At 41.0% G+C, this 14,059-nt stretch overlaps 1 protein-coding gene across 1 annotated transcript in view; it reads left to right on the top strand.

The window, feature by feature from the left end:
* Positions 1-14,059, top strand: part of ARHGAP28 (Rho GTPase activating protein 28) — a 139,620-nt gene that overhangs the window by 97,352 nt on the left and 28,209 nt on the right. Inside the window, exons 6-11 of the mRNA XM_061399898.1 lie at positions 3,047-3,136; positions 7,482-7,566; positions 9,987-10,129; positions 10,587-10,752; positions 10,851-10,942; positions 13,620-13,697. Coding sequence (XP_061255882.1) covers positions 3,047-3,136; positions 7,482-7,566; positions 9,987-10,129; positions 10,587-10,752; positions 10,851-10,942; positions 13,620-13,697 — 654 coding nt within the window. The remainder of the gene's footprint in view (positions 1-3,046; positions 3,137-7,481; positions 7,567-9,986; positions 10,130-10,586; positions 10,753-10,850; positions 10,943-13,619; positions 13,698-14,059) is intronic.

A 14,059-nucleotide genomic window follows, 5' to 3' on the forward strand; every position in this document is an offset into this window, starting at 1 on the left:
ATTTCTTAATTTTTTATTGGCGTACAGTTGCTTTACAAGGAACTAATATCTAAATGTGTATTTTAAGCAAGTTATCCTGAGAAAATAAATTGGAATAAATAGCTTTTTTACTAAACTACATAAATGTGTATTTTAAAGCAAGGATGTTGTCAACTAAAGCTTGGGCCTTGTGGGTGAGCTTATACAGAAAATTAAGACGACTATGTAGATTTCTTTTCAGTATCTTCAGTATCAACTAAGAAACAGATGTTTCGTTTTTCCCAGTTATTTCCCAAATGTAAACATCTTGTGTGGAGAACATGCTAGTTTCTGGAATGTGTAGCAGTAAGTGACACAAGCAGCGGAGTCTTGCCCAAGCGAGAGGACCATCTGATGAGGGAAGCGCATGCCTCCAGGGGGCCCTGCGGTGGGGAGGGAGGGACAGCAAGTGTCCCCTGGTTTACAGTGCAGGGAGAGCTTCTCCCCAAGACTATGCGTCCTGGGTGTTTCTTCCTGTCCAGATCCCCAGCCCCTCCCTCACACTATCCCTGTCAGAATCCTGTCACAGCAGGAGGGTAGGAGGACCCACCAAAGGGAAACAGAGCAGAAGGTGTTCAACAAAGTAGAAGATGCCAGCACACTCGCAGGGGACCACAGCCCCTGGGTCCGTAAAGTTCTTTGCAGTCGTTGTGCAAGTCTTTATTGATTTTTGACTGATTACTGTAGGAAATTGCTGTATGTTTCCTCTGCAGCCGTGTAGATTGATTTTTTTAAAAGGCCAAAATTGTTGATTGTGTGTTTTTGAGAGTGATTGGGGTATACTTAACTTTAAAGGGGTAAAAGTGCATATAGTGTTCAGGTAGGTTAGTAAACACTCCCCAGATGCAAAACTAATGAAGGTCAAACCTGATTTCATTTCTCCATCTCCCCTCCACGTCTTGTGTGGTCTTCCGAGTTGCCTCTCTCTTAGACCCCTCCTTCCTCAGTATCCATAAGGGATGGGTTCCAGGACCCCCTAGAATACCAAAATCCAATGGTGCTCAAATCCCTTATATAAAATGATGTGGTGCTAGCATATGACCTATACGCACCTTCCCTAAACCATCTCTCAGATCAGATCAGTCGCTCAGTCGTGTCCGACTCTTTACGACCCCATGAATCGCAGCACGCCAGGCCTCCCTGTCCATCACCAACTCCCGGAATTCACTGAGACTCACATCCATCGAGTCAGTGATGCCATCCAGCCATCTCATCCTCTGTCGTCCCCTTCTCCTCCTGCCCCCAATCCCTCCCAGCATCAGAGTCTTTTCCAATGAGCCAACTCTTCGCATGAGGTGGCCAAAGTAGTGGAGTTTCAGCTTTAGCATCATTCCTTCCAAAGAAATCCCAGGGCTGATCTCCTTCAGAATGGACTGGTTGGATCTCTTTGCAGTCCAAGGGACTCTCAAGAGTCTTCTCCAACACCATCTCTAGATCACTTGTAATCCTTATTACAATGTACATGCTATATAAATGGTTACTGGCATGTGCAAAACTCAAGCTTTAGCTTTTGGGAGCTTTCTGGGTTTTTTGTTTTTTCAAATATTTCAAACGTTATCTATCCATCTGGATTGGATGAATCTGCCAATGGAAAACCTGTGGAGACAGAGGGCCAAGTGTACTCAAACCAGGAGCCCATCCACCCCAAAGCAGTTCATTTTATTTAGACTGAATTTGGGTTTTTGTCCTCAGATTATATTTAGGGGCTGTCTATATTTTAAGGAATGATTGACTGCTTCATCCCTGGTTTGTAAACAACTCTTGACTATCTGCCGGCAGCTCTTTCCTACCCTTTGTACATCATGTTGTTTTTATCTTCCCTGTCTGAAAAACTTTCTTTTATGCTGTTTTCAGTTAGAGGTTTTGTTTTACCAACCAGTTCTGTTTGCTTTTCATCTAGAAATGTCTATCAGCTCTGGAATTCTTTGCTGGTTTCCAATGCTGTTAAAAACCTGTTCCTTTAAATTTTTTTTTCCATCATTTTTAGTAATTTGGGGTGAGAGGGGAGCTGGATGATGGTGAGTTTGCCATCGTGACTTAAATTTCTTGCGCTAGTTCTTGTGTTCTATTTGTTCCTTTGAAGAAAAAAAAGAGCCCTTTGTTCATTTTTTAAAATAACACATACCATCCATAGAAAATTCAGAAAATATGGTCAATCAAGATGAGTGACAGTTTTTTAAAAGACAAAATATCATGTGTTTTCATAAGTATCAAGTATATTTGATTTTGCAATGAAAGAAAAGAATATTCATGTCTTAAATTTCAGTAACACCACTGTACATTAAAGCAAAAATCTTCGGAGTTTATAAATGAAAAAGCATTTTGGTGCTATTGCTACTGAATTCTAATCATTGCAAAAAAAAGTCTTAGAATATAGTAAAAAAATAATAGGATTAGACAAGTTTGTGTTTGGCTGCATGTAATAGGAAAGTAGGAGCTGCTTTGTTTCACATGGGGATGATTATGAGGGATGCTCCAGGACTGACGGGGCAGCCACGTGATGCTCTCAGCACAGACCCACCCACATCTGGCCTCCAGCATCCTCTCTGGAGCCAGACACCTGCAGACCCTGTGAAGCCTGTAGCAGCTGACCCTCCTCTTTTCAGTCAGGAAACACTTACCTTTTCTGAAAACACTCTTGGTAAAATTACACTTAAATTACACCTCATTGCCCGCATTTGTCACATGGTCACTTTTAGCTGCAAAGAAGCCTGGAAATCAAATTCTTTGGTTTGACATCTAGCTCCCTGAACAAAACTAAGATATTGTTCAGGAAGACAGAGTTTGTGGTAGATGATAGCAGGGTCTGCTGTAGGGGCCAGGGTCTGCCAGAAGGCCTGGCCTTCCGGTGGCTCACGGTGACGATCCCTGAGGGGCTGCTGCAGTTCCCCCCCCACCCCCACCCCCCCGCACTCACAGCTTTGTGTATTGCCACATGTATCTACATACATACTCGTGGTGGAATACACACAAACATGATAGAAAGCATTTGCCTAAGTAAGAACTGTGCTCTCATTTCTCCATTTAGCCAGATGGTGCTTCTCTCAACAGTAGTACCCTGTCAGATGGGTCCCAGGATGAAGAGTGGAGTTTTACTGTTCCCAGGAGTGGCTCCATGGTAAGTCATCACCTGCCCAGACAGTTGCGTGTCAGGGAAAAATTGCAGGTTCAAGACAATAAGAAGCAATTTCTTCAAACAGATGAAATGAACTTCAGCTAGCATTGTAAGGAAACCACAGCTGCCAGTGGACCCACCAACGTGGAATGATTAGGAAGAAGGCAAATCAAAATACTGGGGAATGACTAGATCTCATCTTGAAAGAGGACTCCATGAATTAATGCCAATGTGATGTTCTTTACGAGGATCAAACATGGAGGAATTTGTTATTCTTTGATGTAAATATATAATCTGTAAAAACTGTTAGGTATAGTTTTATGCCAAGGCCTAGCATTATTGTAGCTGTAATGCTTTGATTAATTTTTCAGTGGGTAGGGTCTGAGGGTTATATTCCTTTCAATCGACCATCTTGTATGAATTTGATAATGTATATTTGTTCTAGCAAAACATCCAGTTCAGTATATGTTGGTGTGTGTGTGTGTACATAAATATATAGTTATATATAATATATTTATTTATTTAGGTGCATAATTTTGGCATTTTCTGTGCAGTATGGCTATTCTTTTTCTTCCTAAGATTTATGTCTTTTATGTCAATCAGAATGTAAATACTTGCCTGTGTGGGCAATATTTTTTTTTAAAGTCACTACCTTTAATTAATTAAGCCTACTTTTTCTATTAAATTAATATAAATCATATTAATTTATTTAATCTTAATTATTTTTTTCATTCATTCTTGGGTTGACTTGGACAAGTTTTTCTAGTCTCTTAGATTATAGACCTATTTCATTTATTTTTAAACTTTCTTACTTGCATTTAAGGTTAAGAAGTAATCTGAATACTTTGGCTATTCTCATGGTTTTTGGAATTTATTACTCTCACTGTCTTTAATATTTAGTTTATAATTTCAGATGTGATTCAGTATTTAATCTGCAATGTCATCGAATTGCCTTTAAATTCACATTTGGATAGATGTTGTAGTTGTTGTTTTTTAATTTCAAAGCTGATTGCATATTCATCCATGAATGTGAGTTATTTAAGTTCATCTCTGGGGAATTTGGCACAAAGTGGTTACAAGAAGTGGATTTCTCCGTTCTGATCTCAGGTGCAGAAGAGGAATATAGTAGCCATGTTTTCTGTAATGACTCCAGCACAGACAGCTTTAGTATCTAGAATTACAAAACGTGGATTCACACCATGAGAAAAAACCCAGCAACCAGTCAGGACAGTGAGGAACATATTAGTTGATAAATTTCTACTTTAAGTAAGTAACATGAGAAATATTTGGTATGGTGATTCTTCAATGTGAAGGAAATACGCCATAGTCAAAGTCTAGTCTTAAGGGAACTCACATAGCTCAGTTGATAAAGAATTTGCCTGCAATGCAGGAGACCCGGTTTTGATTCCTGGATCGGGAAAGATCCTCCTGGAGAAGAAAATGGCACCCCACTCCAGTACTCTTGCCTGGAGAATCTCATGGACAGAGGAGCCCGGCAGGCCACAGTTCATGGGATCATAAGAGTCGGCAACCAAACCATCAAGCAGATAGAGCTAACCTACATCTTGGAATTTAAAATACTAATCCCTCAGCCTTGACTGTGATGTCCCAGTGTAATAGGATTTGGGCAGCAGGGCGAGCCCTGATGGCTGCGTGTCTTTGCCTCTCTTAAACCAGCTGAGGCCCCAGTGGAAAAGTCTCATGGCTGGGATTGTAGGGAGATGGCAGGATCCATTATGGACAAGCCAGAGAAGTTTGTTTTAAGTGGGAGTGGCATATATGTTTGAAATACTTTAAAATCACTAGAAAGAAATTTTAAGATTCTAATACTAATATGTTTAATGAGTAAAGGGATGTTTTAAAACTATGAATGAAAAAAAAAAACATGAATACCAAGCACTGAGCCTTTCCCTTCAATGTATTTCAAAACTCCTGGTCCCTTTATTGGCAGTGAGATCTTCCTTTTCATTTTCACCAAGTCATTCTCCTGCTTTAATACATAAGAAAAGAATGCTCTTCTGTTTGTTTTGCTCTGCTGTGTTTTAACCCGTATGAGTCTGAGTCTAGGCACCTTTACCTGGCTTTAACTCCTGGCAAATCAGGCTCTCCATTGATCCTCTCATGAAGCCGAAATGCTTCAGATTTCCATACCTGGAATTTATAATTCCATGCCTGGCCTGAATGCTTTGCTCACCTCCCCACGTTTGTAAGTCCTTTTCATCATTCCTTGAGTTCCAGCACACGATCAACAACCTCTTCAAAGAGATCTTTTGGGCAGCACCTCCTTGCTTTCCATTACTCTCCAGTAAACACTTGTATTTTAGTGTAGAAATTCACTCTTAGCAGTGGACTGTGTTTTAATAATATTCCATAAATGTTACTCTCTTCTCATTATAAATAGCTGAAGAGCAAGGGTCACAATTTAAATTTCTTCTTCCCCCGGGAAAGTCCCAGAATCATTTACATTGCAAAGAGCGGGCCCTTGTTCAATACTGTAGGCTGGCTGGAGGCCATTTAAACCTAAGGAGCAGATGACACCTCCACTTTATAGATCATTAAATTGACATTTAGTCGTTTAAGCTTCCCAAGCCCAGCATGAATGTCGATTTTTCAGGAGCATTCTATAGATGAGTTATTTCAAAGTTTAATGAAGTATTGCTCTGTAGGAAAACTTAAGGAAACCACTGAAAAGTGTTCCACATCATTTTTGAAGATTTTGTTGCGGGGTAATCTTTATTCTGTGGTGTTAGTTTTTAGAGCCACCAAATATATACTTGGGCATCTGTGTTAAAATAATTGGGTATGCCTTCGCATTCTGTTTACATAATAAGATATGTCATCTCTTTGGCACAAAGTAGGGAGAAGAGAAACAAAGTTCAGCATTCGCGATTCCTTTGTGTAGTTTGTAGTGGTGGTGGTTTAGCCGCTAAGTCCTTTCTGACTTTCGTGACTCCATGGTCTGTAGCCCACCAGGATCCTCTGTCCATGGGATTTCCCAGGCAAGAACACTGGAGTGGGTTGCCATTTCCTTCTCCAGTTCACTTCATATTGCTGAATAAATATGAGAATAAAAGAAACAACACCAGGTTCTAGGGGAAAAAGAACAGACTTATGTATAAAGAGCGTATAAAGGATTCTTGATGGAGTAGCCAATTTTCACCCCCAACGTACTCATGGTTGATAACTTCCTCGTTAAAATTCATATTCGTAGAAATAGTGGAATTTGTGTAAAGTTTTTACTAGGACCCACCTCAAGGAGCCTGACGGGCTATATTCCTTGGGGTTGCAAGAGTCGGATACGACTTAGCAAGTAAACCGCCACCAGCATCCAATCTGAGTAGTAATGCCAAACTCTATGAAGAAAGATACCCAGCTTCTGATAACATTCCAGGGGAGTGCAGCAGTGTGGCAGGATCACAGTGAAGAAAATAGCAAATTAATTAAGAGAGGACACAACTAGAAAACATGCTGAACCCTTCGGTAGTCATTATCCCTCTGTGTTTTGTCGTGAAGAAGTTAACGTATTAGTGTATTAACAGTAGCTGACCCTCATACAGTAGTCACTGTGCATCAGATGTTGTCCCCTGTGATTTATAGTCATTTAAAATTCATAAAAACTTGTTGAAATATGTTATTTTATCATCTTCATTTAACAGACCAGGGAGACTAATAGAAAGTTCTGTAACTTGAAGTCATGTGAAGTGGAAGAGCCAGGATTAGAATCCAGGCAGCCTGGCTCCCGCATCCCTTCTATTAACCATCTAGTTACGTCATGACTTAGGGTTTATGACCAAAATGTATGACCAGCTGCATCAAGAATAACAAGTACAGGGACTGCCTGGCGGTCCAGTAGTTGAGACTTTGTCTTCCAATGCAGGGAGTGCGGGTTCGATCCCTGATCAGGGAACTGAGATCCCATGTGCCTCTCAGTCAAAAAAATAAATAAATAAAAACATAAAAACAGAAGCAGTGTTCTAACAAATTCAGTAAACACTTTAAAAATGGTCCACATCAAAAATTCTTTAAAAAGTCAGAATGATAACATAATCGTCAAACTATGTGATTGCAAGTTTTGTCATTTCTGCATGTTAGGAAACATACGCCAGTAAACACTTGAGGAGGCGTGGTCATTCTGACCTTGGCTTAGTTCTCTTGAGAAAAGTGTGTGGGCTGTACAGGTCTGAACTGAGTGAGAAAACAGGAAAGCAGATGCCAGCCCTTCATGAAATCAAGAATTGCTTTTTGGTGAAGTAGTTCTAACGCACCGCCCAACATGAGTGAGGTTGAAGTGCAGGGTAGCCTGCGTTCCTGGTGAACTGCTCTGTGTCCATCTTCCCTTGGTCCACAGTCCATCCTGGAGGCCATTCCAGACGTGCCAGTTCATTCCAACGGCGCGGCAGACCCTGGACGGTTGGCGCGGAACGCGGCAAGTGGTGAGTGACACAGCCTCCTCAGCCTGTGTGTCGTTTTGCTTTTGTGCCGACGCTCACTTCGGTGAGCAGTGGCTTTCTGAAGCAAAGTGTACATGTGTTTTTCTCCCCTTTCTGATTTCCGTCACCCTGGACCTCTGCTCCCTGTACCTCCAAACACCCCATCCTGTCACACCAGTAGTCACATTGCAAGCAGAATCGTTTGCACCTTGACGACCACTGTGTCATTTAGAAACTACTCACTCAGGCAGTGCCTTTGGTTTGGGGTCTCTTTTATAGGTAACCTGGATCTTCTGAACAGCATCAAGCAGGCCGGAAAGTAGACACCTTCTAAAAATCTCTAGTTATGCTCAAGTATGTGCAGCACCAGAGACACTTGTGATGTTTCCTTACAAAATAACAGGGTGAACTTTTAATGGGGCCTCCTCCACTTGAGAGCTGGGTGCTCTCCGTGGGTTCAGAGTGGAATCTCAAATCCTCCTTGTAGGAAATAGGTCCCCTTTAGGCCACAGTTTTGTGGTTCCCCAAAGGTGCCCCTAAAGATACACGCTCCTCTCAGGCACAACAGAGCTCCATACTTTGAGCATTTGCTTCAAAATTCAAATAAGTTGAGGTGATGAAATGTTCTAACATTGATCGATGGTTGCACAATGCTGCAAATATGCTAAAAATCACTGACTACGCTCTTCAAATAAGTAATTGTTGGGCATGTGGATTATATTTAAATAAAACCGTTATCAAAACAAATTAAAGATAATGGATTTACCATAAATTATTCCACATCATTCTGTTTGCTGCTGTGTTGTTACTCAGTTCGAATCGTACCACTGAGAGGTAAAAGTCCTCTTGGAGTAGTCCAGTGATTTGGCGCATCAGCCTGTATAATCACCACTGTCCAAAGAATCTGCCCATAGATCTTGAAGAATTTAGAGTCTTGGGACTCCCTGGTGGTCCAGTGGTTAAGAATCCACCTTGCAATGCAGTGGACGCGGGTTTGACCCCTGGTCTAGAAACTAGGATCCCACATGCCGCGTGCCGCAGCGACTGCACTCGCACTCCACAATGAAAGATCCTGCATTCCACAAGTTGAGTCGACACAGCCAAATAAATATTTTAAAAAGAAGAACAAGTAGTTAGAGTCTTATCTAACAATTAACTATTACTCTGATTTGAATACAAGCCTCTGTATAATGTGTGAAAATCGTAGCTTTGCCTTGTTATTTTCTGAATTCTTACTGTATCCATTTATTGTGTTTTAAATCTATTATTTTTTAGAATTTTAGATCTGTTGATTTACAAATTTCTCCACTAAACTTTTAATTGAGATAAACTAGGTCTTCTATTATTTCTGTCTGTTGCTTTTTTTGTTCTATTTGGCTTTCTTTTAGTTACTGTTTATAGAAGGGGGTGAGCTTCCCAGGTCAGTGGTAAAGAATCTACCTGCCAATGGAGGAGATGCAGGTTCGATCCCCAGGTCAGGAAGATCCTCTGGAGAAGGAAATGGCAACCCACTCCAGTATTCTGGCTGGAAAATCCCATGGACAGAGGAGCCTAGTGGGCTGCAGTCCATGAGATTGCAAAGAGTTAGATAACGATTTAATATAGAAGAGGGTAAAGCTGATGAGTTCTTTTTTTGTCATCAAATAATTCTTTTCATGACATAGGAACAATTTTGCCAGGCAATAAAACAAGATGGCAAGCCAGACTCTCAGTCAAAAATCAGATTTAGGATTCCTCAAATGATTTCCCTTGCTTTTGGTAAGGAATCTATTGTCTTAATTTCAAACTTGAGAGAAACAGGTATAGGGGACAGGACTTGTCACCCATTCATCTTTGGAATATGCACCATCCAAGACCAGAAAACCAGGACAGAGTCACAGGAATCAGGATTAATTCACCTGAACAAATCTCAGTGAAGGGCAAACTGGATTGGAACAAATCTGAAGTGGCATAGTTCCACAGTTTGGGATAAAAACTCAAGAGGAATGAAAGTAGGCAGAACTTTTCTGTGGGACCTCCACCCTTCCTCCTTCTGCTTTAAGCTTTTGCTTCCCCAGTAGCAGCATTGAGTATGGAGAGACGTCATTGCATAAGAGTACATAGAAACATTCTGTTATGGACTTTCTAATAATCTAATAATCTTCAGTGCTTTTCATGAGACATTAACCTCTAAAATTAAAAAAAAATCAGATTAAATAGGAAGTTCGCACAACGATTGTAGAAGCTTGTTCATATGGAAGTCTGATGACACTACATTAATTGTTTAACCAAGATCATTCTGAGTGAGTCTGATGCTTTTCCAGGGATGTAAACATTTCAACGTGCTTGTGGATTAACTCATCAATATTTTATGCTTATTTTACAGTCAATGGTATTGATCAATTAAATGGCATATTAAATATTCCACATCCTTTGTTCTTTAGATGATGAATATCTGGAAAAAAACATTCCGGTAGAAGCTGAAGAGCTGTCCTTTGAAGTATCATATTCAGAAAAGCTAACACAGGCTCCAAAAAGGAACAGATTTAAGAAGTTAGATTTTAAGAAAGAAGACTATGTTTTACCTGTAAGTAAAATGTGGAAATGGAGAATATAGCAATGGCATTGTCTTCAAAATGAGAGTAGGATTATTTGGCACTTACTGTGCATTTTGGATTTTTAAGGACATTTTTAATTACCTAAATTTGACATTTAAGATAGAATGGCTATTGTCTCAGCAAGCACGTGCAGTCAGTTTCAATAGGGGAATTAGCTGCACTCTGTACATCACAGTTGTGATGATGATATTATAATATATTTCAGGTGACTGTTTTGTGTTTGGTTTAGTAGTTGTGATCATCAGAGGTTCTAACAGTCATATTCATGACCTTTCTATGACGCAGCATGCGCCTCAGATATCTTTTTATGTGAATAGCAAGCATGTCAGGCTGTACAGATTTGGAAGGTCCAGGTCTCCTTTGAATGAAGGTATAATAATTTTCCTTTGCCATAAAAAAAATAAATATCCTCAATATGTATTTTAGAAATTTGTTGTTCAGAAAACCAGATTTGGCCTAACCAAAGCAGAAGATCTGTCTGCGGAAGACATGAAGAAAATCCGCCATCTCTCTCTGATTGAATTGACGGCCTTTTTTGATGCCTTTCGAATTCAGCTGAAAAGAAACAAAACAGAGAAAGTCAAAGGACGAGGTATTGAGACTTACTCTGACTCTAACATTTTGACACACGGGAATAAGACAGTGCTTTTCTGACTCTTTTTTTTCTCCCCCTTCTGTTTTACAATGAAGACAGTGGGATTTTTGGAGTTCCCCTCACAGTCCTGCTAGAAAATGACCGAAGGAAAGACTCTGGGGTCAAAGTTCCCCTTGTGTTACAAAAGGTGAGTTCGGTGTACATAACTGGGGAGTTCATAGAGCTCTGTGCTTGTAGTATGCTATTCGGAAACCCGCCGATGAATATTCTTAGATCTAAAGACACGAAGGCCCCTTTAGGACTCGGGTTTCTGTAACTCTCGGCTTCCCTCCTCGCATCCACGTGACATCTAAGGCACCTGGGTGTGTTTGCCTTGCTAAGAACCTCTGTTGCATTGTCCAGCCAGAAAGCATCAGGTTATGAACACAGATGCTGTCACATGGCGTCCTTCTGTTACATTTGTTCCAATATTTTTAAAATGTTATTTGTGTGTATGTATGTGTTTGTGTGTGTGTATATGATTATTCTCTCCTGGATAAAAGATAACTACTAATTACTAATAGTCCATTTATTAATCTTACAAGTATTTGCTGAGATACATCACAGGTTGGGTGTTTTACGATGTGTGTGTATTACTATTTAAATGAATTTTCCAGACAAAGCTAAATAAAGTCTAGAAATCAGCTTATTCTGGTGGTGTTTTCAGAGTGCCTGGGAAAGTATATATTGCGACAAAGAAGATTTCTGGTTTAGGAAGTTGTGAAAATGATGTCTGAACAATACAGTTGTCTCAGTGACCCTCACTGGCAGATGGCTCATTTGCTTTTAAGCCCCACCTTTTATAGCCGACAATTTACTGTGGTTTATTCAATAGGGATATCCAGTGGTACAAGTAAAATTCCAAGCCCTAAATACAAATCTTGTTGAATTTTAAATTCCATTTTTTGGGTGTTTTTTTTTTTTTAACTACACTCTGTGGCATGTGGGATCTTAGTTCCCTGATGAGGGATGAAACCTGCACCCTCTGCATTGAAAGCGTGGAGTCTTAACCATTGGACCTTCAGGGAAGTCCCTTAAATTCAGTTTTTAAATGATATGTGAAAATACTGACAGAGGACACATACTTTATTCACAACAGCACTTCTCTTTCCTGTCTTCCTCAGTTTGGGTACCAATACCTCAAACTGAGCTACTCCTCCAGTCGGGTGACTGACTGGCCGCCCATAGGCGCAGGGAGGATAGCAAGCGGGGTCCAGAGGATGCCAAGGCCCGCCCAGCGTGTGCATCCCCAGGGCGCCTCCCTTCACTGGGCCACATTTGATCTCTGTGTCCTGTCACATCTGACCATCACTGAGCCCCAGGAGGTCGCTATGGTCATCTCCTTTCTACTGGTGAGGCAACTGAGGCATCATAGGGTGAGATAACACGCCCAGAAACACACAGCCAGCAAGAGATAGATGCAAAGGGGAGCAAGTCCATGGTGACTCTAAGATTCCTTTCCATCCTTGGGTTGAACCATTATTGTGCCCTTTATCCTCTAGGAAGAGGACACAGTCTGAAGAAAATGCATAAAAATCTGACTGAGAAGATTCAACACACGTTTGTATTATTACGTAGGAACAGAAGCCTAGCCCACAGAAGGTGCACCGCATACTGCCTGGTTCCTCTCATACTAACTCCTCAATAGAGGCTCATTCTGGGTACTGCTGAGGTTAGCGGTGCTCTTGTAAGACACTGGAGGTGGTGTTCTTCCACTCCTGGGGGTAGAGGCTTTTCTCAGGAAGAAGTTCCTTCTCCCTAAATACTTATATCTCTTCATACCTGCAGGAGCTGCCTTAGTTCCAGGCATCATCATTTCTCAAAGGGAAAATAGCAGAGACTTGGAATCCTGCTCTTGCTGTGTGAACATGGGCAAATCTTTACCCCTCCCATGCCTCAGTCTCTTCAGCTGTAGAATGGGGACACCACAGAATCATCATGAGGGTCACGTGCATTAATATATGTAAAGTGCTGAGAATGTTGTCTGACACGCTCTTAAGTGCACAGTGTTAGTGTTTATTATTATTTAATAGTGAAGCATCACCATTACCATGAGACAGATAAGCCTTTACAATTTCTAATTCCTTGGTCAGATTTTGAGAAGCCCTACAGTGTCTTGGGCTTCCCTGGTGGTACAGTGAAAAAGAACTCCACCGCCTGTGCAGGTTAGATGCAACAGACATAGGCTCGATCCCTGGATCAGGAAGATCCCCTGGAGAAGGAAATGATAGCCCATTCCAGTGTTACTGCCTGGGAAAATTCCACGGACAGGGGTCGCAAAGAGTTGGACGCAACTGGGCCTGCATGCATGCACAGTGTCTTAGCTAGAATAGTGTAACTAATGATAGTAATTTAGGGTCTTTTCTTACTGGTTGGTGATGTTGACTCAATGGACATGAGTTTGAGCAAGCTCTGGGAGTTGGTAATGGACAGGGAAGCCTGTTGTGGTGCAGTCCATGGGATTGCAAAGAGTCAGACACGACTGAGCAACTGAACTGGCTTACTGGTTGACCTGAAGAAAGATACAGTAATCAGACGTTAAAATATTTAAGGGGCAATGTGCTTTCGTGGTTAAGAACAGAGTTGGTGCGTCACTTTTAAGGATGACCCTGGGAAAGTGAAAAACAACCCTAAGTCTCTATTTCCTCATTTGCCAATTGGAGGCTAGTGTTGACCTCCTGGGGGCGTGTGAATGTTTAACTAGGCATTCAAGTACCCGGCATGTCTGTATGCTTGGTAATGTATCGTTTTCATCATCGTTGTTATTTTAAATGCTCATAATCATATGGAGGTATTTATTTCTGTCTTGTATCATTGCTTTCTAGTTCTTTGAGAAAGTTGAGGAATCGGGTCTGGAATCTGAAGGGATCTTTCGACTTTCAGGATGTACTGCCAAAGTCAAGGTACCAAACATTGTCTCTCTTCCTCGTTAGAGATCTCAACTAGCTGGATCAGTTCACGCAGGCATCCTCTGTGGTGTTGTCATCATTTCTGATTCTCTCACTTGGCACTGTAGAGCGTTCCTCAACACCTATGACTAAATGTTATTCCATGATCCAGAGCTGTGCATTCTTTTAAATTAAAACAACAATAATAAAAGCAAACAACAGTAAAAGAACACATCAATTCACTCTCAGAAACTGCCGCTTGTCTTGTCCCATCATTATTTTGGGGGTTAAACACTTCAGTTTTTTTTACTGAATTCTACGACAAAGTTTACTCTTTGTCGTAGAATTCACTGAGCCAGTATTAGATGACCCCTGGT

This window comes from Bos javanicus, chromosome 24 (genome assembly GCF_032452875.1).
Source record: "Bos javanicus breed banteng chromosome 24, ARS-OSU_banteng_1.0, whole genome shotgun sequence".
NCBI lineage: Eukaryota > Metazoa > Chordata > Mammalia > Artiodactyla > Bovidae > Bos > Bos javanicus.